We start from the raw sequence: 12753 nt of genomic DNA on the forward strand, positions 1-12753 counted from the left end.
TTCTTGAAGGTGTCCTTGTAGTGTTGCAATTCTCCTGGCAATCTTGCCTTATCGCAGATGGACCTGGCCCTGTGCACTAAGGTGTTGAGTACAGAATTGTGTTGCACAGGAAGATGGATGCTGTTGGCATTAAGATAGAGGTCTGTGTGTGTTTTCTTTCTGTACACTGCATGTCCAGAAAGGGTAAGCTTCTGTTCTCTTCTATCTCCATGGTAAATTTGATATTTCCATGTATACCGCTGAGGTGTTGATGGAACTCTAGCAGTTTGTCCCTGCCCTGTGGCCAAACTACAAAACTATCGTCAGCATACCTGTAGAAGGCTTTTGGCTTGTGTCTAGCAGTGTCCAGTGCTAGCTTTTTGAAGTGCTCCATGTATAGGTCGGCTATGCCTGGTGCTAGTCACACAGCATCAATCATCTGCACCGTGTTCGGTTTCCTAGAATAAACTGATGTGAATCAGTAGATATTAGTTACCATAAATCAAATTTAGGCAAGTGCTAGTGTCTTGTAGCGAGTGTGAGAGCGTGCTTTCGGTCATCACGTTCATCATCATCAACCATCAACCGTGCCGAGACAATTACACGCACGCTTGTACAATTGAGAACTGTGAACTGTAAATTTTACTTTGTGAACAGTGTTAAAATTTATTACTAGTTCAAGGAGGACTGGTACCAAATATCTGTGTATGCGTGATGAGCGTAAAAGCTTTTGTGTGATCTTTCAGCTTCCGCATCATCAACAATCACCCGCGTTATGCCGGTTATGCATAGGCTCGTCTGAGTGATATTGTGGACTGATAATCATCCATTAATTGGGATAAACACTTATGAATTAGAATGTAAACAGTGCAACCTGCGATTTTCTTTTATCATTTCAGAATATAGTTATTCATACCAGACGTAGAACAGTGTTGCGTTTTAATGTTGAGCGGCTCCCCTAAGCCCGCTTGCATATTTCGATAGGCAATTTCAGGCAAGCCAGCAGCAGTGTGGAGCAGAACAATACGACCACTGCAGGACTATCAGGTACGTGGTGTGGACAGGGCACACGGTCAAAACAAGAAACCAGTTTAAGGGTGCCCCACCCCCATTTGTACTCCCGGGCTTGTTACATCATATGAATAAGGATGTCACATCAAAGTTGACTAGTAGGACTTCATTTTCCAGCTGCATGCCCTGTAGTACCTTCACAAACTCAGTTGAGTTTTTCACATGGTGTGGACCATGACCCACCAAGTGTTTTAGTATCTGTGATAAATGCTTAGCAATACCATATGTCGGCCAGCTTAAAGTGTTCAAAATAGGTTGTAATGGGACACCTTCTTTTTGGACCTTTGGGAGGCCATAGAGATGTGGTGGTGCCAGTGCCCTTGGGTACAGCTTCCTGATGATACTCTTGTCTAGTCCCGAGTTGTTGAGCATCTCAACTGTCTTGCAAGTCACTGTTGTGGTGGGGTCCTTCCCTAGTCATTAGAGAGCAGGATCCTGCAGGAGGGTGTCGATTTTTTGCCAATAGTCTTCTGATTTAAGCAGCAGCGTCATGTTCCCTTTGTCTGCTGCCAAGACCACTGTGTCCTGGTCCTCCCTTAATGCTGGTAGTGCCTTGTGTTCTGCCACTGAAATGTAATTCTTCAGCATCTTTGCTTTATCTAGTACTTTGCACACGTCTCTTCTTACTTCTTCTGCAGCCTCTTCAGGTAGTCTCCTTATGGCTTGCTCTACCCCACTTATGATGTCCCATTTTGGGAGGGTCCTCAGAACTGGGGCAAAGTTTAGGCCCTTGGACAGCACATCCACTTCCTTGTTTATTAGCTTAAGGACCAACTTGTTGGGAGATGGTTTTTCTTTCTGTTGTCACACTTCCGGAAGTTGAAGGAATTTCTTGCACTGCCTTTCGGTGGCTTTCTTCTAGGACCATTCACCATTGGCAAAGGTATTGCCAGTCCCTGGTGTGTTCCAGGAGACAGGAAGCCAATCAGAGGTGTAGAGAAAGCAGGACTTCTAGTGTTCTTGTCAAGTTCCAGTCTTGTGACACTGATGTGTTGTAGCACTAGGGCCATGCTCACGAATCGTAAGATGTGTCTCATCCTGTTGGTATTGACAGGATGTCGAAAGCTGGCAAACTTAGGTATCACTTCTTTATCCTGACATCGAAGTAAGAAGGCCAACCTGCTGAGCAGCTTCCCCTTCTTGCTCCACAGCTTATGCAGTGTCTTGTAGCTGCAATGTATACCCTCCTCATAGAGGTATATTATATGTGAGTGCAGGCTTTCTCGGTGAATTTCATGTATGAAGTCTTCATAGGTTGTTAGCTGAGTAGCATCACGATGCAAGTAAAAAAAAGTGTGGTACCTGATTGCCAGTGCCCTCGTGAGTTTTTTGACAAAGTAGGAGGTTCAAATGTGAGGAAGACATTCAAAACATTTTGGGAAATAGGTGATTTTAACATTCAAAATGCAATTTGATTTGGTGCAATGGAATGGAATGCTGTAGCATGTTGTCAAAAAGTAGTTGGTGAATCTTGAAGAAATTTTATTATTTCCTACCATATAAAGGTTGGCAGCAGTGATATTGAAGTCTGCAAGAAAGCTTTTTTTGCCATTCATGGTCTACATAATAATCGCGGTCACTTCAAAAATATACAGAAGAAAATCTCATCTGGATTGAGCATGCCACCCCAGGACAAACACGGTAAGCATTCTGTGGATCCACATACTTACTCTGAAACCAGTGTTAACCATGTCCGGGAACGCATCGACAAAATACCAAAATGTGACAGTCACTACAGACACTCAAACAATGCTGTGCGTCTTCTGCAAGGAGATGTCCTGATCCTGTATTTGCAGACAAGTACAGGCAAATTTTCCTGAAGACTATAACATAGGAGTAAAATAACCAACGAATGATATGTCTACGACTTGTGACATGCTAAAAGTGAAAATTGAGAGTACTGTTGACCCCCAGCTGAAAGCAAGTCTTGGTTGTCAGTTGGCATTACACCAATGTCGCACAGAGACCAGGCAGGCTAACATTGGTATCCAGATCAAACAAGCAGAAGCAGACAGCAATCCTCATGTTGTGACTTTTGATTTGCAGCAGACTCTCCCAGTTCCTAGGTTGAGATGTAGGACAGCTATTCACAAAAGGAAAATTTATGGTTATATAACCTGAATGTTCATGACTGTGGCAAGAACAAAGGAAACTGCTTCTTGTGGAATGTGACTACTGCTGCCTGTGGATCAGAGGAAATTTTGAGCTGCTTTTTACTTTCCTTTTATAAAAACGACATAAAAGAAGAGACTCTCATCATGATATCTGATAACTGCTGTTGCCAAAATAAGAACTTTATTTATGTCTGCTTAGAAGAAGACACATGTTAAAAGCATACAGAATACAATCAATGTTCGAAAAAAATTATTCAGATTTGTAGATCAATTCTAACTCCACTGTATCTCAAACCTAAGATTTTGGACTTACCACTGTGTTCCCCTGAGCTGCTCAAATAATAAATAATAAATAAAGCAGAATATACTGCAGTGATGAAGAATGTTCATGAAAGTAATAAGGTGTGATTTAGTTAATCCATGCAGTACTTTTATTCCTTTATAAGCTATAGTCATTTCATTTTAATATGCATCATTAGATCTGTATATTAGTGTAACATAATCATTGGTGGACACCAAAAATTTTCTCTTAGAAAACAAGTTTACTTATTTGCGTAATGACTTTAGACTTCTAAAACCCCATAGCTCTCACAGCTGAAGTTTCATTAACACATAAAGTGATCTCATATCTGTGCATATGATGTATAATCATGGCCTTCCAATAATGAACCAGTTTCTTTTTTTAACTTGTTGGTTTCATTTTGGATTTCCTACAGACAAGCAGCTACAGCTGGTAAAATTTCAATGTGTTCATTATGACAGCCAGGAATACTATCATAATTGGTGACACTAATCTCATCATAACTAGATTTCGTTGATTTTTCATCACCTGTCAATTAGAGATTAATCTCAGCACGTCAATAGTGAAACTTTACTTTGCTCCAATACATGTAACACCAATTTTGTTATTTTTCTGCACCTCTCACAAATTACCTGAGCCTAAGTTCTGTGGCACTAATGTTGCAATCTAGAGAAAATGTGCCTGTTAGCTACTCATTGCATTTATCGATTTAGCATTGTCAATTTTGCCACTTAAGTGTGTCATTTCTGCATTTCAAAAGATATTATCTCCTTTAATAGATCAGGAATAACAACACTTTTATAGTCCATGTTACTCAGTTTTAAGCTTTCATTATCCTTAATTCATCTGGCCCAAAACAATACCTTCCTGCTTATCGTAACATTAATGCACTTAAAATGATACATAGTATTGTAGTTAATGCTCTTTACACTGTTAAGATCAAGCATTTTTGCAACAGTAGGTCAGCATTTCCTGAGAATTATCATGCAAAGTAGTTGCAACTTTCATTACCATATTTTTTGTGTTCCTTTTGTAATAATAAAACATGACATATGAAAGTTATCATGATACATACTGAAACTACTGCAAATTGAACACTTTTCATCATATTTTTGGGAGCTATTATACCTGTGATTACACTCAGTGCTATATTAATTCTTCTTATAGCTAAACAATAAAAATGGTGCAACTTAAAGTAGAATTAAACTTTCACTTTGCAGTGGAGTCTGCAGTGCTTTGAAATTTCCTAACAGATTTAAACTGAGCACTGGTCTGGGACTCAAACCCAAAGTCTTGCCTTTCATGGGAAATGCATCCCATATTACACCCCAGAATGAAAAATTCATATGGGAAACAATTTCCTGGGTTGTGTATAAGCCATTTCTCTGTGTTATTCATTTGTCGAGGAGTGCTAGTCTCACAAGGTATGCAACATGTATGTGAAGTACAGAAGGTATGGAGAGGTGCTGACAATCAGAATGAATTGAAAATCTTATCTAAGTGATAAATCTTATTCCGCCTTTTGATTTTTCTCTGTCTATATATTTTTGATATCAACATTTTTACTTGGGATGGCTCTTTCACTAACAGCTTTGTTACCTGGTGTGGCTCAATCTTCAAATTTCCACTAGGGGTTGATAAAAAAGGAAATGAGCGCTTTGGTTCATCTGCTTCACTTTGGTTGTATTGCTGCCAAGAAGAAACTGCTTCTTTGTGGGTATCATTTGGGCTCCCTCTGGCAAGGAAAAAAATGGGAAATGACAGTAATGTAAAATACTGATAAAAAAAGCTGTAAATAGGTTTACTTGGTGTCCTACATATGTTTAGCAAAAGATTCAAATGTACACATGACCTCACATACATTTTAATAAATCAAACACATATATTTCAGAATGACACAACACATATAAGTCACTGAGCAAGTTGACAAAGCAAGACGTGTATAAAATGTTCAGTAACTGTAACAGAGAAACAGAATCATCAAGCCATAATTTCAGTTAAATGGGAACTTTAAAAAATGAAATAAGGTCTCAAAACGAATGTATGTGTGTGTGTAAAAGCTTTGTATGAAATTCTTTCATAATGCTCTGGCTGACAACCTAAAAAAATAACCGAGTTGGAGGAGCTCTTTAGTAAGTTTCTAAACATTTGTAATGAACATTAAGAGGCAATTCCTCATAATACAATAGGAAGCCATTGCTCCTATGAATATAAGTCATACAAACCAATATTACTAATTGAAATGTTACAGCATAATGGGAGATACAGACAATATACCAAAGGAGATTCTCAAATAATCTGTCATGAACAGGAGTGTGTAGCTGGTTATGTCCAAATTTTTATTGGTTGAAATCATTCAGTGATACTGTCTCCTGCTAAAGAACTCGACAGTCATCACAAATACACTATTCTGCAACTTAGTGAAAGTGCATAAGCCACCCATAGAGGAGGTCTGCCATTCCATCATGTCACTGAGAGTATAAATAAGGTTAGATTGATAGATAGGTGGGTTTAACCTAAGAAATACTGTTTTGTCAGCTAGTACTGCTGAGGATGCCTATAGTTGTTAAGGTTCAGTTTTGGGTTATTTCCCCAATGAAGCATCCAAATAGGAACAACACACATAATTTAACATCCACTGACACATACCCAAATAAACATATAAATAATAAAACTGGGAACAAATATAGTAATTAGATAGATTAGTAGATGAAGAACATGAATTATTTTTAAGACAATTCAATGGCACATTGAATCCTGATCCTCTCTAAAACCAATGAGGATAAAATGTAACATAAACATGAAGAAAGAAAGGATCATACACAGGATTTAAGTACCTTTAGATAGCTGTAGCAAATTCAGCAGGCATACTAAAATAAAGTGGTGAAACTAAATTAACTCCATTATTATAAAATCCGACTGTCTGAGATCAAAAAAAAGGAAGATGCATAAAAAAAGCAGAAAAATAAAGCAACAATACAGTAAAGAAAAAAATGAGCTAACTTATTATTAAGAATGAATATGAATAGTGACATCATTGAGACTCAATTTTCAGACAACTGCTGTTGCACAACACATATTGAGGTGTTTTCCAATTCACTCAAAATTTAAAGTTGGGACAGTACATAATATAAAAAACATGAAATGGTCACATTTATAGATCAATAGCTTGAATGTTTCTATGGTACCAGCACCAGGTATTGATTCATATTTAAACAACCCTACTACTTATGATGTAACCTCTACAGGTGCCAACTTAAGCAGGCACTGAATCTGCCATGCACTTGATCATGCGGGTGGTGGGCACCATTTAAGGACTATATTATTTCACACCTACTCTAGCTGTCCACATAGCTCACTAAAAGGTGTGGGCAGAAGAGTCATATGAGATATTTGTCATCCCATCATGTCCCATATTTTCTCATTTGGAGACAAGTCTGGATGTCATGTTGGCCAGGACAGCTAGAATAGCAGAAGAACTAACTGAAAAAGGTTATGCACATTTCAGGTGCTGGCCAGTGTTTCCTCCACAAAAATTGAAGGTGAACAAATGTTGTAGCATCACCTCTGTGGCTTGGATGAATGCATTCTTCAAGACAGCACTCATCAGTTCCATGTGGAACATGTCATTACTGATTGGTTTTGCACAAATACTGTCTTTAAACTTTGAAAAGACACAGTTCATCCAGTTTTGTACAATCAGTTAATGAACTAATTTACATTCAGACAACTATCACTTGCAAACAGGCAGAGACTGTTTTTATCATTGAAGACCACAGTGATCCTCAAATGGCACAAGTTAAGCCATGCACATCAATGCTGTGCTGTGGATTGAAGGCAAGAGCGAGATGTTTATGCCCTAGTCTCACTGCAACTAAATAGTTTGCAGCAGTTCATGTTGACAATACTGTGGTCACATTTTCTCTTATCTCTACTGTTGAAGCTCTATGGTCCACCACTATCCTTGCAGTATGAGAATCTCAATTGGTGTTTGTTCTGTAAAGATGTTCAGAGGCTCAAAATGCCATAATTTTATTCTTTCAGTTGGTTGTAGAAAGTACTGGTATGTTTCTGTGCCAGTGTGCCAACCTGCACTATGTGCTTCCATCATGCTAACCATATAGCCACAAGTATTTCCTTTTAAAGGACAGGCATTGATGGCACTCTGATAACGTTTCCTAGTGTACAGCATTGAAACCATTACTTTTTGCCAAGTGACAGATGCTGTCATTGGATCAAAACTGGCATTTTTCCAGGAGTTTTAACATTAATTTCCACCAGTGCCTGACACTTCAAACCATCAGAACCAAACTGGCATTTTCCCAGGAGTTTTAACATTAATTTCCACCAGTGCCTGACACTTCAAACCATCAGAACCAAACTGGCATTTTTCCAGGAGTTTCAACATTAATTTCCACCAGTGCCCGACACTTCAAACCATCAAAAACAAACTAGAAACACGATCCTGTTGGTATTTTTTCTTGCATGGATTGAGTCATTATCTATGCAAGAAAAATTTCAGGGTTACAATGACAAATTGTACCACAAGGGTAAAATTAAACTCAAATGAGGGAACATAAAACATGAAGTCTCATAAGATTCAGTACAGCATTGTCTCCTTTCCTATACTTGCATGAGATAAACTTCCAAAGACTTTAAATGGCTGTTTGAAAACTACAATTATTAGTGGTAAACAAACTTTTAATAAAGAACTTAAGTTCAACCATGATATACCTATAGCTGGTAACAGTTCACTTGGCCTGCAACTGACTGACACTGAACAGACATTTAACCTACAAACACTTGCACAATTTCAAGTAAAAACCACATACTTTAGAAATGGACATTAATGACAATACACAAAATGGATCACTGTATGAGGATTTGTGTAGTCTCCAACTGAATAACGAATTAAAATTGAGTCAACACATGAAATATGAGGGTCATTCAATAATTAACGAGACTTTTTCTACTCTTCAACATAACCCCTCGAACATTTCTGCACTTCTTCCAATGGGCTACAAGCTTTTTTTTTATTCTGGCTGCAATTATCTCTTTATCTTGATGTCTGAACCAATTTCCCACAAACTTTTTCATGTCCTAATTGTCCTGGTACCTCTTCCCACGTAATGCCTCCTTCAGCACTCCAAGCAAATGGAAATCACTTGGTGCTAAAACAGGACTGCAAGGGGGATAAGGCAGTACTTCCCAGTCCATTTTGTCGATGGTTTCACAGCTTAGTTGAGCAATATCAGGACGTGTGTTGTCTTGTTGGAGAATCACACCTCTTCTTATGGCTGGCTTCACCTTGTTCAAAAGCAAATCTTTGCAGTACTGGCTGTTCATTCTATGTTGCTCTCTGAGTTAATCACAAAAAGCTTGACCTTAAGCATTCCAAAACACTTTCACCACGACTTTTCCTGCTGATGCTTGGGTTTTGAACTTTTTCTTGACAGATGAGTTGGTGTGCTTCCACTCCATGCTTTGCCTTTTTGATTCTGGCTCATAATAGTGAACCCAAGTTTCATCACAAGTTAAAATTTTGTTGAGGAAGTGCTCACCTTCTCTTTCATAATGTTGCTTTAGCTCTGTGCACACTCTCAACCTTGTTTCCTAGTGTAGCCACGTCAACTTCTTTGGGACCCATCTTGCACGTTTTGAGGTACTTCAGCTTGTTACAGATAATGTTATGAACTGTACCTGTACTAACTTGAAACTTATCAACTGTCATTTCCACAGTCACATTGCAGCCAGCTTGAATAATGTCATCAATTTGACTTTCAAGTGAGGGAGCTGAAACTGCAACTGGTCAGCCAGAACGGTGTTTGTCAATCACTGAACTGTGACTATTTTTAAACTGCTCTACCCACTTGTAAAAATTTGCACAATTCATACAACCTTCACCATAAACTTTAGATATTCTAAAGTATATATTCACTGGTTTCTAGCCCTCAGCAAGTACAAAATGAATAACAGAATGTTGTTCAACTAGTATGGATGTTTCAAGAGGACTTCCCACTTGAAATGTATTTTTGAGGTTATAAACTAAACACTGTTGATACATCATCTGATTAGTGCTAATCCCAATGATGCCAACTTAAAGCCATGAAATTGCCATACTAACATATTTTTCCCCAGACTAATTTATCTCTTTAATTATTGAATGACTCTCATAGCTAATGAAGGAGGCTAGTTTAGCATATTGTCTTAAAATCTATAACATATTCGAAAACAAATTTATTTCATTATATTGCACACTCTAACACTGTATTGTCCTATGAAATTATCCACTAGAACAATACAGCTAAAATAAATGAAATATTTATACTTCTTCATTCCTGATTTATCAACAGTAAAATTTTGCAGTATAATGAATAGTTATACATCCTCCACCATGTCAAACAAGAACTGTATCATGCAGCTGATGAAGCACCTCTCCGTGAAAATTCTCTGGGACAGCAATCAGCTAGTCACAATGACTTTCCTCAATCAATCAATCAATCTCTTTATTCATCCGTTAACAATATACATTGTATGGATGTAGTCAATTACAATATAGTTTCTGATATTTTATGTGTTGCAAAAACTTGCATAATAAATCCAAATATTTTACATCACTTTATATAAATAATCTTACTTTCCCCTATTAGACAATTATAATATAATTTCTGTTATTTAATGCGTTACAAAAATTTGCATAATAAATACAAGTATTTTACTTCACTTTATATAAATAATGTTACTTTCCCATATTTAGATATTCTTCAATGTTGTAAAAACTGTTTCTTATTAAAAATTGTTTAAGATCTACTTTGAATTTATGACATTCTTTAATTTTCTTTATTGCAGCAGGCAATGCATTAAAAAGTATTTTGGGCTGGTAGTTGACACTTTTTTGGTATAGTGCTCCTTTGTGGGCCTCTCTGTGAAAATCATCTCTATTTCTTGTTTCGTGTTTATGAATCTGATTATTTACTGTTGAAAATTCCTGGTGAGTTTTCAGAAAGCAGACACATTCATATATGTATAAGCTAGGAAGAGTCATTATTTTAAATTCTTTAAATATTTCCCTGCATGACATTCTACGGGGAACCCCTTTCATTATTCTAATAGCCCTTTTTTGAAGTTTGAAAGCTTGTTTTGCCATACCTGTATTTCCCCAGAAGATCACACCATATCTAAGCAAACTGTTCATATAAGCATAATAGGCACACAGCAATGATTCAGTGTTGCAACAGTCCCGAAGCATTCTAAGCACATAGCAGCATTTACTTAGTTTTTTATACAAAGCTTCTAGATGCTTTTCCCATCTCAAGTGCTCATCCACCCATATACCTAGGAATTTTGTATGTGGAGCTTGTGCAATAACATAGCTCCCTAGCTCAGCTTTTACTGTTCTTCTAGTTTTACTTTTAATATTACTGAAATTCATCAATGCTGTTTTATCCTTATTTATGATCAACGCATTATCACTAAACCATTTTCCTGTCTCATTTATTGTCCTTGAGACACTCTGTTGTAGATTATCTACATTATCCTATTAAAGTATTCTATCACATATGCTGACACACAAATCAATGACATTGTCTGTCCTTTGGTCCTCACTCATTCAACATTGTAATGCTTTCTCTGACCTAAGTTCCATGTTGAAGTTGAATTTGTTGAGATGCAACATCTCTCTTGTGAGTGTGCCTGTAGGATTTTGAGATTAAAAAGCCACCTCAAGACTGAATAGTCTGAAATCATTCAGAAATGTCTGTTGTGTTACTCTATTAATCAAGCTCAACAATACATTCTCTGCTGTTGAGAAATTCTTTTCAACTTTGTTCAGCTGGTGGTAATATAACGCAAAACTTGGCAGTTGCTGATAAAAAAGAATTGAACTGAGATATGTGATAATCCAACCTAAAATCAAATTTCACCCAATTCAAAATGAACAAATATTCATACAGTCACCACATAATGATGTGTTAAAAATACTACAAAATGTCATTCATTCTGTTAAGAATATTGCTAATAAAAAGTTAAATATAACTTGCATTTCTCTTTACAAAGTGCACAGACACATAGCACAGCACTGACTAACTGCTACACACAAATATACATTCATTCTCGAGAGCTCGCTTGACACTGTCAATACTATTGATATAAATTTACCACATTCCAATACATCTTTTATCTGATGCAAATATTTCAGTACTCACAAATCATACTTAATATTACTTTAGCAACTGTTAAATCTGCTCAAGTAATTCACACTGTAATGTATATCTCGCCATGTTCCTGAGCTAACATACAGGAGAGCAGCTGTCAAGTTCCTGTACTTAATATTGTGACTTGCATCTTGTGCTGCTTCCAATTTCCAACTAACTCCCATTGGTGTACTTAAAGCTTTGAATGTCCAGTCTGACATTTCTTAGCTAGTGATTCAATATAGTTTTCCTAAGAATTATTACATTCTTTGTATAATTATAATTATAGTCAATATTTTCCATACCTTAAATAACTTAAAAATTCTGCCTGTTTATTCCTTGCATCTGGGAAGTTGCTTTACATAAACTTCTGAGAAAATCTTACCACTTAAGAATGCAGTCTGTACATCCATTTCTTATACAATTAAGCCCTTCTGATAACATTATAATAACAAAAGTTTCAATGTTTGCATCATAGCAACTGGTGAATAAATATAATCCACAATTTCTTTCTGTTAAAAGCCTCTTAAAACTAAACTTGCTTTATTATTGTCATCAGATTGTAATGTAAAACCCGCTTCACATTCGCTGGTTGCATTACCAGTTCCCAAGTTTTATTTTTATTGAAGCACTCAATTCCTTATACATTGTTTGTTAGTAAATTTTTGACTCATTGCTATCCATTACCTCCCCAAAATTTTCTGTACCATCAAAACTACAAACGTTTATAAGTTATTCATAACATAATCATTAAATCTATTACACACTCTATGTCCTCTAGTTGATCTTCTCAACTTGCATTTTGATTACATTTATGATTGTTTGAATACCCTTCAATACTTCTCTTCCATTTCCACATTTACAGAGTCAATGCCTACACGTTTACACTCAGAAGCACTACAATGTACACACTTTGAATCAGGCAGAGCCTCTTCCATAATATCAACAAGTCTGGTCAAAAAAAGCTTACTGTTAATCATTACTCTGTGTTCAACAACATTGCAGCCTATTAAAACTCTCAAATCTGCTTTACAATTGCACTTTGACTTTCTCAGTTATTCTGGTACCACCATACAAAAATTCTACTTACATAGAA

General features: G+C 36.8%; 1 protein-coding gene across 1 annotated transcript in view; it reads right to left on the reverse strand.

The window, feature by feature from the left end:
• LOC126280670 (uncharacterized) overlaps positions 1-12753 on the reverse strand; it is a 283317-nt gene that overhangs the window by 156085 nt on the left and 114479 nt on the right. The window contains exon 6 of the mRNA XM_049979787.1: positions 5065-5200. Within this exon, the coding sequence (XP_049835744.1) occupies positions 5065-5200 (136 nt within the window). The remainder of the gene's footprint in view (positions 1-5064; positions 5201-12753) is intronic.

Source organism: Schistocerca gregaria, chromosome 1 (genome assembly GCF_023897955.1).
Source record: "Schistocerca gregaria isolate iqSchGreg1 chromosome 1, iqSchGreg1.2, whole genome shotgun sequence".
In the NCBI taxonomy this organism is placed as follows: Eukaryota; Metazoa; Arthropoda; class Insecta; order Orthoptera; family Acrididae; genus Schistocerca; species Schistocerca gregaria.